The 20,610-nt window shown below is 36.9% G+C and overlaps 1 protein-coding gene across 2 annotated transcripts in view; it reads left to right on the top strand.

The window, feature by feature from the left end:
- Window positions 1–20,610, top strand: part of PIK3C2G (phosphatidylinositol-4-phosphate 3-kinase catalytic subunit type 2 gamma) — a 389,187-nt gene that overhangs the window by 115,679 nt on the left and 252,898 nt on the right. For both annotated transcript variants that reach the window (XM_064284537.1, XM_064284535.1), the window contains 3 exons: window positions 196–310; window positions 9,174–9,304; window positions 20,258–20,446. In XM_064284537.1, coding sequence (XP_064140607.1) covers window positions 196–310; window positions 9,174–9,304; window positions 20,258–20,446 — 435 coding nt within the window. The remainder of the gene's footprint in view (window positions 1–195; window positions 311–9,173; window positions 9,305–20,257; window positions 20,447–20,610) is intronic.

Genomic DNA, 20,610 nt, shown 5'->3' with positions numbered 1-20,610 from the left:
TCATGCGTCCATGTGGTATATTAGAAACGAGCTAATAACTAGTACCTGTGCTTGAGGAATATTGTATCTCTCTTCTAGCTACTAAACAAAGTCAGTATAATAGCTGATTATGTTTACATTCTAAAGAAAACATTTACAGATAATAATAGCTTCCCTCCTTAAATGACTTCTGTCTGTATGCGTTGTCTTTTGTAGAAAATTCCTTCTTGGGTGTAGACTGTTCAGCATGACATTGCAGAGTGAACCTCCCATAGAAATAATAGCGCCAGGAGTGTGGGATATAAGTCAGCTATCCCCAGTGACCCTGCAGGTAAGTGCCAGGCTATGAGATTAAAGTACACACACCAACTATTGGTTGATAAGTAGCTTGCTGTCAATTACAGAAACAATTTTCTTCCAAGATCACACATTTTAATAGTCTTCTTATACTCCAGCCTGATGGGGTTTGTGAAACCTCTACTGCCTTTATTTTGCATTCAGTACTCTCAAAGCTCTTTTCTCACAGTCTCTATAATAGCAATTGCAAGCTATTCTGCATAAAACATGATCATAAAGGAGGGAGGGAATGTTGCCATTAGTATACTCATTATGTGCATTTATTTTCCTTTCTATTGTCTAAAAACAGTTACTGGTATATATTAACTTGGTACCTAAATCACACCTGCCTCTGCAATGTGTCATTTTAAACTTTTTTCTATTGCATATCTCTTAAATGACTAACAATTAGCTGAGTAATTGGGGATCAATTGCAAACGAACCTACCTATTGTACTTTATTTTTCCTTAAAACCTCTCTACCTCCTGTGATTTGTGATATGAATGAAAGGTGCTCAATGACTTCAGGCTTTGGTCCTTACTGCATCATAGCTCCTCATTATTTTATATTGAAGGTTGATCATATTTGTCAGATACCTGAAGCATGGACATTTCCATACATGGGCATGCAGGGAATAAGGACTTTCATCTCTACAAAAAAAAAAAAAAAAATGCGAACTGCTATCTGGGTACCACCGTCTAGAGCAGGGTCTCTCAACCTCAGCACTGTTGACATTCTGGACTGGATAATTCTTCATTGTGGGAGCCCTTCCTGTGCATTGTTAGATGTTTAGCAACATCCCTGGCTTCAACCCCTAGATTGCAGTAGCACCTCCCCAGTTTTGACAATCAAAAATGTCTCCAGGCATTGTCAAATGTCCTCTGGGGATGAAATCCCCCCAGCTGAGAATCATTGCTCTAGAGGAAACTAGTGGAGTTTCCAGGCTCTGAAATGTCTCATTTGGTTGTAAAAAAAAACCCCAAAAAGCCCATTGCCATTGGGTTCATTCTGACTCATAGCGACCCTATAGGACAGAGTTGAGCTGCCCTACAGGGTTTCCAAGGAGCAGTTAGTAGACTCGAACTGCTGACCTTTTGGTTAGGAGCCATAGCTCTTAACCACTGCAGGGGTATGGGAAACAGAGTTTTGTAAGTTGCACAGTAACATGTTGAAAATGGAAGGAAAATTTAGTACTAAGGACAATGTGGTGGCCACTCTGATGGAAGGACGAAGGACCTACCAGACATCACCCCAATATCTACTTTTTATTTGTAGACATGATCATAAGAATGAGTGATTGGTACGTCAGGGACACTCAGTGCATGATGGCTTACTGCTTAGCAGATGTCCTATTATAACAGTACAAAAAGAGAAACATTTTCATTATAAAAGAGAAGGAACTTGTTATGGTCTGAATTGTGTCCCCCAAAAAATATGTGTTGTAAATCTTAACCCCTATTTGTGGTTTTAATCCCATTTGGAAATGGGCCTTCTTTGTTACGTTAATGAGACAGTATTCACGTAGGGCGTATCTTAAATCAATTCCTTTTGAGATATAAAAGACATTAACCAAGCAAGTTAGAAAGCAGAGATGGAGAAAGATAGATACCATGCCACATGAAAATCACAAAGGAGCCAAGGAATATAAGCTGAAGAGACAAGGACCTTCCCCCAGACCCTACAGACATAGAAAGCCTTCCCCTAGAGCCAGCACCCTGATTTTGGACTTTTATCCTTCTAAACTGAGAGAATGAATTTCTGTGTGTTAAAGCCACCCACTTGTGGCATTTGTTATAGCAGCACTAAATAACTAAGACAGGACTCTTCATAAACCTGGTAAATATACTGTACTCATGAAAAAGAATTACAAAATACTAGCGGTTCAATTCAATTACATTTCATACACATTTAATACATGACTGCTATGCACTATACATTGTGATAAACACATTACAAAAATGAGGGAATGCATAATACCAAGCCAAGGATTTCAAGGAAGGCAAAACCTAGCATGGAAAACAGACCTTCACAACTCAACTCTGATGTGATGTGACAAAAACTGTGTCCACTTTAGGGCACTAACACAGTTGGGATAGCAATGAATATTTTTGAGGGAAGGGAAAAAAATGTATAAAGTTTAGGAACAGACTCCCAGAGGGTGTGACATTTGAATGCCTTTTGTAGAATGAGTAAATTCTCATTAGGTAGTGTAAGCAAAGGAGGGTGATAAAATCGTAAGGGAACAGCAAGTGCAAACACAAAGATTCAGAAAAGGGCGACAGTCTCAAAGTTAGCTAAGACTAATGAATAAATTATATGATGCGCAGTGGTAAAGGGTAAAAAACACCGTGCTACCGGATTGGGTACCAGATTTGGACATGATTTTCTGCTCAACAGGAGCCATAGAAAGTTTTTTCTGGCAATGTGGTAGAAGATGTCCTAGAAAACCAGAAGACAGGATATGTGGTGACTTGTTATAAAAATATCTTAGTGATCTAAGTTTAAAGATCATAAGGGCCAAGTCTTAAAAAAAAAAAAAAAAAATTAAGGGATATATTTTAAACACTTCTTTAAACAGAAAGAGGCACAACTGTATGAAGGAAATAAGAAAATAGAGATAAAAACATGACTTCCTGAGTCAATAGCAATGCCTCTAACTTGATTAAAGAATGCAGGAGTAAGAAGAGACTTCAGGAGAGGAACAAGATGGATTCAGTTTGGGATGCAGTGCATTTTGTATACTGGTGGGAACTCCAGGTACAGGTATAAGCAAGCTTTCTTTGAAGGAATGAATGCACTTTTTTATTAAAATCTAACTTACCAGACCGAAATTACCTCAGCTTTAGCAAAGCCTTTCGCACATCTGGCATTAATGGTGATTATTTAATGATGGATATAAATGAGTCGGAAACCCTGGTGGTGTAGTGGTTAAGTGCTAAGGCTGCTAACCAAAGGTTCGGCAGTTCGAATCTGCCAGGTGCTCCTTGGAAACTCTGTCGGGCAGTTCTACTCTGTCCTATAGGGTCGCTATGAGTTGGAATTGACTCGACGGCACTGGGTTTTGGTTTGGTTTATAAATGAGTCAGTTTTAGGGGTCATTGGGAAGGGTGCTATGGTGGGGGTGGGAATAAGTAAGTGATACTATTATATGCGACTCCAGTTGATTCTTCTCAGACGAAGGAGCAAACATCCTTGCAAGTGGAATGTGAAGAGAAGTTTCACGTTTTCAACGACAACATAAATAATCCAATTAGACATTTAGAGCCAAAAGAGAATTCATCTTACCAAAAAACAAGAGGGTGAAACATGTAAGTCATTCAACAGTATGAAAAAGTTAAATCAATGATATTTCCAAAATAATTTCCAGTGGTATAGATATAAAGGGAGCCTCCTGGAATGTTTAATTTATGATAATATGTGAAAAATAAAATAGAAGTTATTAAGATATTAAAGTCAAAGCTCCTAACCAGTATCATTTTAGTCACATATTCAGCTAAACTTAGAACAAAATCTTTCAACCTAAAGATTGTGAGGCTGTAAAGAAATTGGAAGAGAGTCTTGCACCAGTATTTGTGTTAAGAAGTCAGTATGGATCTCAGGCAAAGATGTTGGGCTGAGAGTTAGGAAATCTGGGTTTTAGGCTTAGCTCTTTAATTTAAAATGTTATGACCTTGAATAAGTCACCTTAGTTCACATTTCACCTCTGTACAGTAAAAGGTTTATATTCTGTGTATCTGGTTTCTTTTAGAACTGTACATTTCTGATTGTCTGATTATCAATTAGATGGGGCAGTTACTGCAATAATTGTAGCCATTCCAGTGTGACAAGGGATATGAGGTATCATGGACCCTGATTCCTTCAAGCCAATAATGCTTCCTGGTTCTGTAGCTAATGAGCTGACAGGGAGCAATGGGTAGAGTGCAATAGACCTGAGTTCAGAAATGGAGACAGAAAAGAAAGTTATCGCTGAGTACATCAGCCTGGGTCTTTCTCAACTTCCTGCCTCTTCCTGCGTACAATTCCCCAGGGGCTTTCCAGCCTCCGAACAAGAGCTATGCTTCCAGAGGTGCTTTTGACTGCAGATACTACCACATTCTCCAAGACCTTTTTCCATCAATAATTCTCTCTTTCTCCTGAAGTTTCAACTTCTCCCTTTCTACTAAGTCCGGCTTTTCAGTCTATAAAAATGTTTACATGCTTCTTATTGTAAAAAAGCAAACAAGGTAGGCAGGCTTTGACCATCTAGTAGAGTAGCTCTATCATAAATTTAAGAATTAAGGGCAGTGTTCTTGTTGCTCTATATACTCTTCTACTTCTTTGCCTCCGCAGTCATGTCTAATTTCACTGTAATCTTGCTTTTGTTCTGATCGCACTTAACTGTTATAAGGTGTCCAAATCCAGTGGCAGTTTTCAGTCTTTATCAGATTAGCCCTTTTTCTGCTCCTTATGGCACTGCCTCTCCCCCATTTACTGAACGTTGTCTTTGGCTTTGGTGTTACTGCCGTCTTGCTACTCTGTGGCAATCCCTTTTTCTCCTTCCCAAGTTCCCCTTCAGTTCAGCCCTCATTGTTGACAGTTCCCAAGTGTTCTGTTTGTTAGGGCTACTCTCAGTACATATTCTCCATGAGTGTTCTCATTAATTTCTTTTGTTTTAAACAGCTTTATTAAGATGCAATTCACATACTCTGCAACTCCCCCATTTGAAGTATACAATTTATTGTTTTTAGTATATTCACAGATAAATGCAGCCATCACCACGGTCTATTTTAGAGCATTTTCATCACTTCATAAAGAAATCTCATGCCTTTTGACTGTCACCCTCAGCCCTTCCAGTTCACACAAACCTCAGAAACCTCTCTCTGCTAACTTTCTGAAACTTTCTATCTCTATAGATTTGTCTATTATGGACATTTAATATAAATGGAATCCTTTCATGACCCAGCAAAATGTTTTGAGTTGCCATCCATGTTGTAACATGTCTCAGTATTTCATTCCTTTCTATGATCAATAATATTCCATTGTATTGATATGTGTGCATTTTGTTTAACCATTCATCAGTAGATGAACATTTGTGTTGTTTCTACCTTTTGGCTATTATAAATAATGCAGCTATAAACATTCATGTACAAGCTTTTCTTTCGTGCCCCATATCCACCTAGTAATGCAAAGCAATAAACCAGCTGTTTTTCTTGCCTTCTCTGTCTTCCCATACTGAGTCCAGAACTATATCCTCAAACCTATCTTCTTAATTCCCCACCTCATCTGTCCTAGTTCAGCAACTCCCTCCTAGATCTCAACAATTTAACTGGCTTTCCTATGTCGTTTTTTCATTCTCTAAACAAAAATCCACATAGCCACAATGTGATCGATCTAAAACTTAAATCTAAATCTGCCACTCCCCTGCTAGTACTCTCCAGTACCCCCGCTACCTAGAGAATTAACACCAAACTCTATAGCATGGCTCCTTTCCCACTGTTTATCTTGCCACTGTCTGATATTTAAAGTTCTGGCAACATTAAAAATGTGCATTTACGAATACCATTCCCTCTGTCTACAATGTGCCTTCCCTTTCCCCTCACTGCCCACTATGTGCCCCTTCTCTGATTTTGTTTGTATAGTTAATATGCATCGTTTAGGATTCATAGGCCCTTCTCTAGGAATTTCTCCCTTAATCCCTCCTCTACTCCTGCCTGAAGCAGGGTTAAGTGTCCTTCCTCTGTGTTCACATAACATCCAGTATAAATTTTTCAACACATTCACCACATTATATTTCTTTCCCATTAACTGAGACTTCTTTGACAGAATTGACAGTGCCTGGGATATAATATTTGCTAAATGAATGATATATAGCCATGCTTCTGATCAGTAAAAATAACACAAGCCACAGACATTTCTAAACATAGCCCTTCAGTCCACTTATCTGAACCTGGATACCAGAAGTATTAATCCTTCCTTTCATCCTAGTGGGCCTCCTCCTTAAATTGCAATTCTTATCTGCTCATTTCCCCAAAATATTTTACCTTACCTAGCATTTTATTCCAGGGTTACCCTCCATTATCAGAAGTGTTAGGGGAGGCAGCAGTCTAATCACTGAGGCCAGGTTCTTAGACCACAGCACATTTTTTGTCCCCAGGTAGAAGGAATTCTTTTTTTTCCCTCATTTCCAAACCACCTTATGAGTGCCTCTTCTACAACACCTTTCTTCAGACTCACCCCCATTGCCACTCAGTCAATAGGCATCCTTTCTTCTTCTGAACTGCTGTAAAATTTATTACCATAAATAAGTTACATTTGTGTGGGAGTTCTTTGAACAAACTGACAGGATTATGGGAGCCTGAGAGAGGCCTTATGGTACCATGTGAACATGGCGTGGACATGGTTTGGGGCATGGACAGTAGGGACATTTATTCACAACAGCTACCTTGAGGATTTCCGAGTCATGAAGACATAGTAGAAACCATGGTGGCCACATGCAAATGGGAACAATGAAGAGACGCAGTGAAGCAAGATGGAATAATGGAACACAAGACACCAACATAAAAATGTGTAATAAGGTGTGAATTAAAAGGGAGGATGACCAGGACTGTATATTTTCCTGTACCCAAAAGAAAAGAGCCCCATAAATTCTTTTGTTCTTGCACTCAGGAATGTGCCCTTAAGGCCTGAGACATGAGTGTGTGTGACACATTGGTCTCATAGCATGGCACTTGCAATATAGACATTTGAAGAAAACTGACGGAGCACTCCATTAGAAGCAAATCTGAGACCAGGCCCAGGTTTAGTGAGTCATGGCCAGAGGAGAGGAAGGAGCAGAGTCATGTGTTTGCTGTTAATGGGTTGAGGCACACCTTTGGGCTGCTGTGTATGTATTGTCCTCTATTTCAGTTCATTGGTTGGGAAACAAACACAGGTCTCCTGCATGGAAGGCAAGAATTCTTCCACTGAACCACCAGTGTCCCCCAGTGTCCCCAGATAATGCAGCTCACGCTCAGCCACCACCCATCTGTCAGTGGTGGTTTGTGTGTTACTGTGATACTGAACGAGCTTCAGCAGAGTTTCTAGACTAATACAGGCTAGGAAGAAAGATCTAGAGATCTACTTCTGAAAATCAGCCAATAAAAACCCTGTGGATCACAATGGTCCAATCCAAAAGCAATCATAGGAATGGTACAGGCCTACGAAGTGTTTTGTTCCATTGTGCACGGTGCCACTGTGAATCGGGAGTCAACTCAACGGCAGCTAAAAGCCACATTTTAGTTGTAAATGTGTGTGCCTTTTCTCCTCAGTTAGACTTTAAGTTCTCTGAAGGTAATGGATACTTCTTATAGCCTCTGTAATGCATGGGGCTCAAAAGTATTCTGGAGTAAATACCTTTTGGGAACTTCTCTTTTGTAAAAAGAATAAAAGGCAACTGGAAGAAATTTCAATATTTTTATCAGTGACTCAAGAATCAATTACTATGTATCTTCATAACCAGTGAATAAATGCCATTTGGTATAGAGACTCATACATGTATCAGAAATAAAGAAAACTATTTCATAAGTAAAATGTATAAAATAATTTGTTGTAGCTTTGTGCACAGGAGTGCTACTGTGTTCTCATTCACTGCTGTAGTTTCCTCATCTAACCTGCACTTCATTTAAGGCCAACATAAAATTGGATTAGTTCATTAAATGTTATTTCTAGTACTTTTGTTCCATGAGTTTAAAAATACTTGCGCACATAAAAAGCTAAATGTAACCTGATAGTACTGGACATACTTTTTTCTACAGCACCAAAGTGAATCTTTCTGTTAAGAAGCAAAATTGACTTTAATATTGCTTTGGGTTAGCTGATCTGTTACTTGTTTCTTTTTTCATGTTGGAGTAATAAATGATACACTATAACCAAAAAACAAGTATTGCAACATATTTTAGGGGTTACAGAACGAAACTGCTAAAGCTTTTTCAAATAAATAAGAGCCCAAATAGCTTAAACAGCAGTTCAAATGTAGCTCACACAGCCTGCTTCATAACATTCCACAATTTTATCTGCAACTCCAACCTAACATAGTTCATGAGAGAAAAATGAGCTCTGTGGATCTGCTAATATGAGAATTTTTAAAAACCATGACAACCTTAAGCAAATATATGGAGCACTAAAGTCTACAGCTTATTTACATATTTTGGAACAGTCTTTTTTGCTGTAATTTTACTTACTAGAATGAGAATTTCATTGTTGCATGATGTAATGGAAAGCACATTGAACTAGGAAGAAGGAGGGCTGGATTCTAGCCCTGTCTGTAAATCTGAACTACAGAGCCCAAAGCAAAAATATTCTGTTTGATTGTATATTTGCAAAACAAGTCTTTGCCTTGGAGGAGCTTTACCTCCTATCTACAAAGTGGTCCCCAGACTTATAGATTTTGTGAATCAGAGATCAATGTAGAGTAACTCTTTGTATTTTCCAAAGTGATGCCATAAAAAATTATAATTACCATCTACAGTTTCGTCACCTTCTGATAGACATTTAAGACCAAAATGTAGAAAGGATATAACTTCAGCATTAAACAAAAATGTAACATATTTATCTTTATGAAAAGTGCATATACTATTCTTACTTTTCTCATTTTGCCTCAGAAAGCATTACAGATCACTAAGATATGCCATTTGTGTAGATAATTGAGAATTGGCCAAATATCATGTATGTTTAACTCTCAAGTGAAAGCTTTAATGATTCTATTTTAAAATGATAAAAAGCACAGAAAAGAGAAATTTTCCTTTATTTTAGGTTCTACAGATCTAAGATGGAGATTATTAAATTAATAATGAATTGTTTGAGTCACCCTCAATAAATGACAAATTGTTCCTTTATTTCAGATTGATTTTCCAGCTACCAGGTGGGAGTGCATGAAACCTGACCCTGAAGAGAATAGAAGTAATCTTGTAGAACCATCAAAACAGTGCTTAAAACATATTGCCAGACTTTCACAGAAGCAGTCTCCCTTACTGTAAGTGACTCAGGTCTTCTGAGTGAATTTTCCTCACTGTCTGTGATATCAGTCATACTTGAAACACTTACATCTTTAAATAGTGAGCGTTAGTTCCTACGAAACTGCTTCCATTTCCTAAGGTCACACCTGGTGAATGATCAATTAATGTCTAGGAGCTAATTAAGTAATTTTGTATGCTTTAAAAGATTTGTTTCCTGTGATACTTAGCAACTTTAACTTTAGACTAAAGGAAAATAAAAGAGCTAGAAAGCACTCAGTTCAAAACAACAAAGCAGGGTGATTAGATCTATGTCAGCATGTAGTAGTGGAAAATCACTGCTCAACCATCATCCTTCAAGTAGGTAGGAAGTTGTTTTAGTAAACAGGAAAAAGCAAAATTTAATTATTATGGCAGATTAAAAAAGAACAGAAACAAATCGTGCTTTAATGGTGCTAAATTAGTAACTAAGGAGTACTTCAATTTTGTCAAACAGTTATTTTTTGGATGAAACCCAAATTCCAGGAAGAATTTAGGGGAGTTAGTGGCTTTAGTACTGCTACTTGGTAATATGTAAGTCACAGCTAATTGTGTTCATTAATATTATGCCAAAAGCATACAATTCAGAAAGAAACTTTTCTATTGTGATATCTCAGTAGTCTATTAAACTCAAAATATGTGAACATTTAAAAGAAAGACCTCTGGTGCAAATTACAATGAATAATTACTGAAATGCTGTTCTTTATATTACCTTCACTTTTTAACCAAGAAGATCCAATGTAAGTTTATGTATCATTTTAAATTGCCTTTCATTCCTATAACAACGTTTGTATACAGTTACAAAGTGCTTTCAAATGCATTTTCTCGTTAAACCCTACAAAATCCTTTGAGAAAGTAACAGATATATTGTCCTATTTAAATAGGTATTCAGGAAAGTTAAATGGTTAGCCCGAGATCACATGGATAGTAAATAACAGAGTTATGACCAACCAAGATCACTGAGAGCGCTTCTGCATCCAATCATAGAAAACAGGGAAAAAAATATTTCTGTCTAAAAAACTTCTAAGACCAATCCATCACTTGGCTTCAAAAATAATCTTTTTCTAGATGGCTCTCAAATGATGCTCCAGCACAGATAACCCCCCTTAGCTCCAGAGTTATATCCAACTACTTTCTAATACGTCTTCTTGAGTGTTCAATAGGCTTCCATACTTGATTTACCCAAAACAAAACTCTCGATCATATTTCATCCCCCAGCTTGTCCCAAACTTATTCCTTCTCCAGAAAATAATTCCAATATCTGCCCATTTGATCAACTCAAAACCTTGAATTCCTCCATGTGATCTTGACTCTTTGGCTTCTCAATCAACTAAAATTCCAATTGTAATTCACCATCAAATCATGTCTGCTCAACTTCCAAAATAAGTCTCTAAAATCTAGCCACTTCTACCTATATTCACTGCCATCAGCCTAATTCCAGCCAGCATAACCTCTTGCCTAGAATATTGCATTAACTTGCTCTGCTTTCTTCTACTCTGCCTTCCTCTTCAACCCATTCTTTACTTTGTGGTCAAAGGAATCACTCAAAAAAATACTCAGATTACATGACTTTCCTGTTCAAAACCTTTAAATGGTTTCTTATATTCTTAGAATAAAATGCCTTATACACTATATCCTATCACAGTATGTAGCACCTGGACAAGCTGGTTACCACCATACTCTCTAATTTCATCTTGTATTACTCTTACTCATTCACTTCAAGTCAGTAACATCAGTTTTTTTCATATACTACAAACGTGCTATTCCATTTCCCAACTCAAGGCCTTTTTATTTGGTGTTCCTTCTACCGGAAATGATTTTTCCTCAGTTCTTCATATGACTAAATAATCTTATCTTTTAGGTTTTCACTTCAATGTCGTCTTCTGAAAGAGGTCTTTTTTGAGCACTCTAAGGAAGTCTTTCTCTACTTTTTCTCTATCATGTTACCCTTTGTGTTATCAGAGTTAATATAATATTTTATCATCTTGTTTATGCATGTGTTTATTTCTTGCCCCCCCCTCATTAATTTCTAAGAACTGTGAGAACAAGAAACCTGTCTATCTTGTTTATGTGCAGTGCTTCACACTGTGATAAAAAAAAAAGTAAAATAAATATGTTACAATGAATAATTTCCTTTGCATACTGTCTGACATAAACAGTTACCCTAGAGGGTGAAGACAATGGAAGATTCTCATGGTTTCATGGTACATGTATGATGATCCATTCCCAAGCTAGTTCACTGTCATCTTAGCTAGGTCAATCATCTGTTTACATATTTTTGCTGGCCAAGAAGCAATAAATTGAAATTTCAACTATATTGAAACAAAAAATGTCAAAACCAAAAAATCATAATCACAGTAACTGCCTTTAAATGTTAGAAGTTTGTCTTATTAAATGAACCCTAGTAAATTCCACTTGTTTTTTACTTCAGTTTCTATTTAAGTTAATAACTTACACATAAAGCTCTTTATCTTTTCCTCTACTTTATCTATTCAACTACAGTTATTAATGGTCGGTGACATATAGTTGTATTCTGGAATGTGAAAACAGATGGAAAAGAGCCTTCAATGTGATAAAACTTGTGTTAGAATTAGACTAACTTTTCCTTCTAAATATGACATTTTATCATTTAATTGGTGGCTTTACTATTCCATCTTTCAAATTGCTCAAATGTAATCAGTCAGGAAGTTCAAATTTAATGAGTTCCACTGAAAGTGTGTCTATAATATTAACACTAAAAAAGAAAAAAAAAAAATTTATGCCAACCAAAAGAGTGTTTCCAGGTGTGAGGAAGTTCCCAGAAAAAAGAATATTAAAACATTTCCTTTGAAAAGAAATTAATATTCCATGTCTAGCCAAGAAGCATAATCACTACAATAATAGTTCCTCTGCATTAAATAACTATGACGCAGAAATACATATATATAGGTATGTGTATATATATATATAAAACATTGTTGTTGTTGTTAGGTGCTGTCGAGTCAGTTCCAACTCATAGCAACCCTATGCACAACAGAACGAAACACTGCCCGGTCCTGAGCCATCCTTACAATCATTGTTATGCTTGAACTCATTGTTGCGGTCATTATGTCAATCCACCTCGTTGAGGGTCTTCCTCTTTTCCGCTGTACTCTGCCAAGCATGATTTCCTTCTCCAGGGACTGATCCCTCCTGACAACATGTCCAAAGTATATAAGACACAGTCTCGCCATCCTTGCTTCTAAGGAGCATTCTGGTTGTACTTCTTCTAAGATAGATTTGTTCATTCTTTTGGCAGTCCATGGTATATTCAATATTCTTTGCCAACACCACAATTCAAAGGCATTAATTCTTCTTCGGTCTTCCTTATTCATTGTCCAGCTTTCACATGCATATGATGCCATTGAAAATACCATGGCTTGGGTCAGGCGCACTTTAGTCTTCAAGGTGACACCTTTTCTCTTCAACACTTTAAGAAGTTCCTTTGCAGCAGATTTACCCAATGCAATGTGTCTTTTGATTTCTTGACTGCTGCTTCCATGGCTGTTGATTGTGGATCCAAGTAAAGTGAAATCCTTGACAACTTCAATCTTTTCTCTGTTTATCATGCTCATTTGTCCATTTGTGAGGATTTTTGTTTTCTTTATGTTGAGGTGCAATCCATACTGAAGGCTGTGGTCTTTGATCTTCATTAGTAAGTGCTTCAAGTCCTCTTCATTTTCAGTAAGCAAGGTTGTGTCATCTGCATAATGCAGGTTGTTAATGAGTCTTCCTCCAATCCTGATGCCCCGTTCTTCTTCATATAGTCCAGCTTCTTGGATTATTTCCTCAGCATACAGATTGAATAGGTATGCTGAAAGAATACAACCCTGATGCGCACCTTTCCTGACTTGAAACCAATCAGTATCCCCTTGTTCTGCCTGAACAACTGCCTCTTGATCTATGTAAAGGTTCCTTATGAGCACAATTAAGTGTTCTGGAATTCCCATTTTTTGCAATGTTATCCATAGTTTGTTATGATCCATACAGTCGAATGCATTTGCATAGTCAATAAAACACAGATAAACATTCTTCTGGTATTCTCTGCTTTCAGCCAGGATCCATCTGACATCATCAATGATATCCCTGGTTCCACGTCCTCTCCTGAAACCGGCTTGAATTTCTGGCAGTTTCCTGTCGATATACTGCTGCAGCCATTTTTGAATGATCTTCAGCAAAATTTTGCTTACCTGTGATATTAATGGTATTGTTCTATACTTTCCACATTCAGCTGGACGACCTTTCTTGGGAATAGGCATAAATATGGATCTCTTCCAGTCAGCTGTCCAGGAAGCTGTATTCTGTATTTCTTGGCGTAAATGAGTAAGCACCTCTAGCGCTACATCTGTTTGTTGAAACATCTCAAATGACATTCCATCAGTTCCTGGAGCCTTGTTTTTGGCCAGTGCCTTCAGAGCAGCTTGGACTTCTTCCTTCAGTACCATCGGTTCCTGATCATATGCCACCTCCTGAAATGGTTGAACATCGACTAATTCTTTTTGGTATAATGACTCTGTGTATTCCTTCCATCTTCTTTTGATGCTTCCCGCGTTGTTTAATATTTTCCCCATAGAATCCTTCACTATTGCAACTCGAGGCTTAAATTTTTTTTTCAGTTCTTTCAGCTTGAGAACTGCCAAGCGTGTTCTTCCCTTTTGGTTTTCCATCTCCAACTCTTTGCACATGTCATTAAAATACTTTGTCTTCATGAGATGCCCTTTGAAATCTTCTGTTCAGCTCTTTTACTTCATCAATTCTTCCTTGTGCTTTAGCTGCTCGACGTTCAAGAGCAAGTTTCAAAGTCTCCTCTGACATCTATCTTGGTCTTTTCTTTCTTTCTGGTCTTTTCTTTCTTTCTTTTCTTTTCAATAACCTCTTGCTTTCTTCATGGATGATGTCCTTGATGTCATTCCACAACTCATCTGGTCTTCGGTCACTAGTGTTCAATGTGTCAAATTTATTCTTCAGATAGTCTCTAAATTCAGGTGGGATGTACTCGAGGTCATATTTTGGCTCTTGTGGACTTGCTCTGATTTTCTTCAGTTTCAGCTTAAACTTGCAAATGAGCAATTGATGGTCTGTTCCACAGTCAGCCCCTGGCCTTGTTCTAACTGATGATATTGAGCTTTTCCATCATTTCTTTCCACAGATGCAGTCAATTTGATTTCTGTGTGTTCCATCTGGCAAGGCCCATATGTATAGTCTCCATTTATGTTGGTGGAAAAAGGTATTTGCAATGAAGAAGTCGTTGGTCTTGGAAAATTCTATCATTCAATCTCTGGCATTTTTTCTATCACCAAGGCCATATTTTCCAACTACTGATCCTTCTTCATTTCCAACTTTCATGTTCTGATCACCAGTAGTTATCAATACATCTCGATTGCATGTTTGATCAATTTCAGAGTGCAGCAGCTGATAAAAATCTTCTATTTCTTCACCTTTGGCCCTAGTGGTTGGTGCATAAATTTGAATCATGTTGTATTAACCAGTCTTCCTTGTAGGTGTATGGATATTATCCTATCGCTGACAGTGTTATACTTCAGGATAGATCTTGAAACATTCTTTTTGATGATGAATGGAACACCATTCCTCTTCAAGTTGTCATTCCCAGCATAGTATACTGTAGGATTGTCTGATTCAAAATGGCGAATGCCAGTCCATTTCAGCTCACTAATGCCTAACATATCGATGTTTATGCATTCCATGTCGTTTTTGATGATTTCCAATTTTCCTAGACTCATACTTCATACATTCCAGGTTCCAATTATTAATGGATGTTTGCAGCTGTTTCTTCTCATTTTGAGTCATGCCACATCAGCAAATGAACGTCCCAAAAGCTTTACTCCGTCCACGTCATTATAGTAGACTCTACTTTGAGGAGGCAGCTCTTTCGCAGTCATCTTTTGAGTGCCTTCCAACCTGGGGGGGGCTCATCTTCTGGCACGATATCAGACGATGTTCCGCTGCTATTCATAAGGTTTTCACTTGCTGATACTTTTCAGAAGTAGACTGCTGGGTCCTTCTTCCTAGTCTGTCTTAGTCTAGAAGCTCAGCTGAAACCTGTCCTCCATGGGAGACCCTGCTGGTATCTGAATACCAGTGGCATAGCTTCCAGCATCGCAGCAACACGCAAGCCCCCACAGTATGACAAACTGACAGACATGTGGAGGATATAAAACATACATGTTATATATTTATGTCCTTATGTATATAAATATTTATATATGTGAAAACATATATATGTATTGGTATGGGTATATATATATATATATATATGTAAATGAAACAACTGTTTTCAGAAACTGGACAGCAGACAGACAGTGCATGAAGTGAGCGCCATGATTAAAGTGCCTTTCAGCTGAAGGCACTTTTCACACGACGACTCTGGAACTGTGAGTCAATGAAGAGAATGCAGGTCTTGTGTAGATTAAAAAACACAGAAATGAAAGTTCAATGATGTCGAATTACCTGAAATTTTAAAGCATGATAGTGAAAAGAAGAATGATGTGCAGAATAGGAGCTTCAGACTTCTCTATTGGGGGCCCCTTTCTTTCTGGAACCTGTAAGAGAAAAGCTACTGGGGAACTGTGAAATATATGTAGATTCCAGAGGTTTCACGGTGCTGGGAGACAGGAATTCTGACCAGGCAGAATGGAGAAATCTCAGAGAACACCCAGGTATTCAAGAGAGCATATTAGATGCACATTATAAACAAGGCTGCTCTAACTTTAGATTAAAGCTACACTAGACCCAGCCTAATAAATCTTAATAACAAGTCTCAAAAATATCCAGCTGTTCCCTCAGTAATTAAACTGATCCTTAAAGAAATTAAAAATTCAATATCCAAATAATAAAAAAATGCATATAATAAAAAATTGCTATGCATGGGATGAAGTGTAAAAATATAGCCTGTGACTGGGTAGAAGGGAAGAGCAGTTAACTGAGACAGACCCAAAAATGTTCAGATTAGCCATTAAGATTTTAATACAGCTATTATAAAGATTTCTGTGTTCTATTGGATCACATTCTTTGGAACGGGCATGTATATGGATCTCTTCCAGTCACCTGGCTAGGAAACAAAAGCTGGAGAATGAATAAGAAAGACCAAAGAATTGATGTCTTTGAACAATATTGGCGAACAATATTAATATACCATGGACTGCCAGAAGAACAAACAAATATGTCTTGGATGAAGTATAGTTGGAATGCTCTTCAGAAGCAAGGATGATGATACTTTATCTCACTTGCTTTGAACATGTTATTAAGGGGGACCGATTCCTCCAGAAGGACATGCTTGGTAAAGTAGGTCAGTGAAAAAGAGGAAGCCCCTCAATGAGATGGATTGACACAGTGGCTGCAATAATGGGCTGAAACATAGCAACAATTGTGAGAATGGTGCAGAACTGGGCAGTGTTTCTTTCTGTTGTACATAGGGTCACTACAAGTCAGAATAGATTCTATGGCACCTAACAACATCAACACCATGAAGATATTTAAGGAACTGAAAAATACGATATCTAAAATGTACATATATATGGACAAACTAATAGATTGCATAATGCAGAAGAAAAGAACAGTGAGCTTGAAGACAGTAATAGAAATTATCATGTTGAAGCAGATGAAGAAAAAAAATCTTGAAAATAATGAATAAAGCTAATGAATAGAGCTTTGTGGCCCATGCTATGTTGTCATGCAATACAGCATGTGTACATTAGGCACACAGAAGGAGAGGAGAATTATAGGGCAGAGAGAGAGAGAAGAAGGAAAGAATAACCATAATTTTACAAATTTTATTAAGGAAAAATCAGCCCACAGGTATTAAGAAACTTAGCAACTTTGAAGCAAACACACAAATAAACACACACAAAAACAGCCCCAGGCAAATCATAGCCAAATTGCTGAAAACTAGAAATAAAGATAATAATCTTAAAAACATTAGAGCAAAAATGTAAATTACACAGAAAGAACCTACAATAAGATTAACTGCTAATTTCCAGTCAGAAACAATGCAGGTCAAAAGACAGTTGAATAATATTTTTATATACTGAGAGGAAAAAAAAAAAATTTTGTCAACTGAGAATTCTGTAACCAATAAAATTTTATTTCAAAATTACGGCAAAATGGAAATGTTCAGTTAACACAATGGAGTTAGTTAACTATGAGTATATCTACACTACATCGTTGTTCATTGCTGTCAAGTCGATTCCAATTCATCCTGACCCCATGTAGGCACATAGGGTTTTCAAGGCTTTGACCTTTCAGAAGTAGATAGTCAGGCCCATCTTCGAGGCACCTCTGGGTGGGTTCAAACCGCTAACCTTTCTAATATTCACACAGAAACATGGATATTTGACGAAAGTAACAAAAACAGTCTTGAAAAAGAGCAACATAGTTGGGGAATTTACAAGTCTGATTTCAATACTGTAACTTACAGTAAAGTTACAGTAACTTCATACTCTTGAAAGAAGATTAACAAAGTTTGTGGATTTACAAATCTGATTTTGTGAATCAGAATAAAGTTTTAGTAATCAAGATAAGGATAGGCAAAGAAATCAATGAAATAGCATTGAGAGAAAAAAGAGCCCAGAAATAGACCTGCATTTATATATGTTCGATGTATTTTTTACAAAATTGTCAAAACTATAAATGAGAAAAAGTCTTTTCAGCAAATGGATAAACTCATGGGGAAAAAAAGAAAGAAATGTAAGGTTTACTTCATGCCATACAAAAAAAGTTAATTAAGGATAAATCATCATCCCAGATTGTGAAATCTAAAACTATATGTATATACCTTTTACAAGAAAACTTAGAAGGACAGATGTTATGGTAGGGAAAGCTATCTTAGAAAAAAAACAGAAAGCATATTAGCTATAAAAATTTTATAAATTGGACTTACTCAAAATTTAAAACTCTTCATCAAAAGGAACTACTAAGGAAACAAATAGGCAAGTCATATTCTTAGAGAAACTATGAGCAAAATATCTGTATGACAAAATTTTTGTATCCAGAATACATAAAGAAATCCTACAAATGAATTAAAAAAAAACCTACAAATGAATACAAACTTTCAAATAATGCAACAAAAAAGTGGTCAAATGACTTGAACAGACATTTCTGAAAAGGAAGATATGGGCCAATAAGCACATAAAAATTACACAGACAAAATCAAGTGTTGGCAAGAATGTGGTGTAACTGAAACTCTTATTTTCTGCTGGTAAGAATATAAAATTCTACAACAATTTTAGAGAAGTTTGACAATTTCTTCAAAAGATAAACAAACACCTGACATACAATCTAGTCATGCCCCTCCTAGGTGCTTAAAGGAGAAATGGAAAATACATCCACACAAAAACTTACACACAAATATTCACAGTAGACTTATTCATTATATGCTAAAACAGGGAACAACCCAAATGTCCATCAAATAGGAGAAAGGATGAACAAATTATTTTATATTCATACAAAGGAATAATACTTATTAAGAGAAAGGAATGAACTACTGACACACTCAACAACATGGATAACTTCAAAAACATTATACTGAGTGAAAGAAGCTAGACCAAAAAAGACAAAAGTATACACTCTGGTTTCATTTATATGAAGTTCTCAAATAGGTAATATTAAGGTAGAGTGAAAGAATTCATACCTGTGTTTGCCTCTAGGGGGCTGAAGGTGAGGATTGCCTAGGAAGAGGCGTGAGAAAACAATTTTCTATCTTGATAGGAGTAGAGTGGGTTTTTTTTTTTGTTTTTTGTTTTTTTTTACCACGTCTATGCATTTGTCAAAATTTATTGAAGTGTATCTGTGCCTTTCTTTCTGTGTAAATTATATTGCATAAAATGATTAAAAGAAAAAAAAATTGTTCAATATTGGGAAAAAGGGAATTTAATCAGGACAAAATTTGTTTTAGTAATTTTGTTATAGAATTGTGTCTTGTGAGAGCTTTCTGCTGGGAGCAATGACAAAACACAGGAAAAGAACCTGAATGTACCTTAAAATTCAACTATAATCCTCCTTTCATTTTACAGACAAAGGTAGCTTCAGAACACACTGTTGGGTATTTCTCATGAACTTTCTTGGCATTTTAGCTGATTGAAGCTGAGCAACAGAAAGCCAGGTTGGAGGTGACAGTGTTGGAAAGCTGTCATTGTCATGTAAGAAGTGCTGCCCTCCAACTGAACTGTGCTTCTGAATGCTGCCGCTGGAGTGTCAGCAAAGCAGACAAACTGTCAGCCAGTGAATGGCCCTATTACTAGATACAGGTCTTCTGTTTGGGACCACTCTGCAGGGGGAAATACTGGAGCATTTAAGGAAGTCCTAGTCACTGGCATTTTAACCCCAAACTTTCAGTGAACTCTGATTGTTTAAAGCCAGAATCCAGCGATGAATAGAGTTCTTTGTTTTGAACTTTAGAGCAAAGAGCTTTCTGAAGTTTGATGAAACTTGCTTTGAGATAAAGGAATATCATCTTTAAAATACGCCTTTTTTTCACAGGCCCGCTGGAGTCTGAGTTAATTTATAAAGAAAGTAAGAGGGTAAACGATTGATTATCTCTGTTCTAAATAGTACATGCTGCAGGATTCAGGTAACTTGGTATGCCCTGAAGGAGACAGATTTTACCAACCAAAATGACATTTTTTTAAAAAAGTGACAAGAATAAGAGGGACAAAAAATAAACGTGAATTACCTGAACTAAAGGATTTTTTTTTTTTTTTTAATAAAAGACTGTAGTTACTGGGAAACAAGTTGATGAAATAACCTATCAAACTGTCCCCAGAAGATAAAGGACTTGTTTTCCAAAATAAAATAAGATAAAACTCAAAGAGCTAGAGTAAGGTTTTGTGCTGTGTGTTTACAACAACATTTGTTAGTGCAGCGAACTTGAGTAAATTACAGTTTCCAATCTGGTTTTTCAGACTCTCTGAGGAAAAGAGAAGATACTTATGGTTTTATCGTTCCTACTGCAATAACGAAAACTGCTCCCTTCCTTTGGTCCTGGGTAGTGCCCCTGGATGGGACGAACGAACTGTTTCAGAAATGCACACCATTTTGAGAGCATGGAAATTTTCTCACCCTTTGGAGGCACTTGGGCTTTTGACTTCCAGGTAAGAACTTCAAAACAAGCGTGATATCACTGGCTGAGAAGAATCTGTTTGAAGAGAAAAAATAAATGACTATATAATTAGTTCAGTAGCTATTCTGTTTGTTTCTGATTTCAGTAGCTCTGATATTAATTTTAGATAAATTTAAGCTATGGATATTAATTTTA

Source organism: Loxodonta africana, chromosome 4, assembly GCF_030014295.1.
Source record: "Loxodonta africana isolate mLoxAfr1 chromosome 4, mLoxAfr1.hap2, whole genome shotgun sequence".
NCBI classification, from domain to species: Eukaryota; Metazoa; Chordata; class Mammalia; order Proboscidea; family Elephantidae; genus Loxodonta; species Loxodonta africana.
This window is presented reverse-complemented; position numbering and strand designations above follow the sequence as displayed.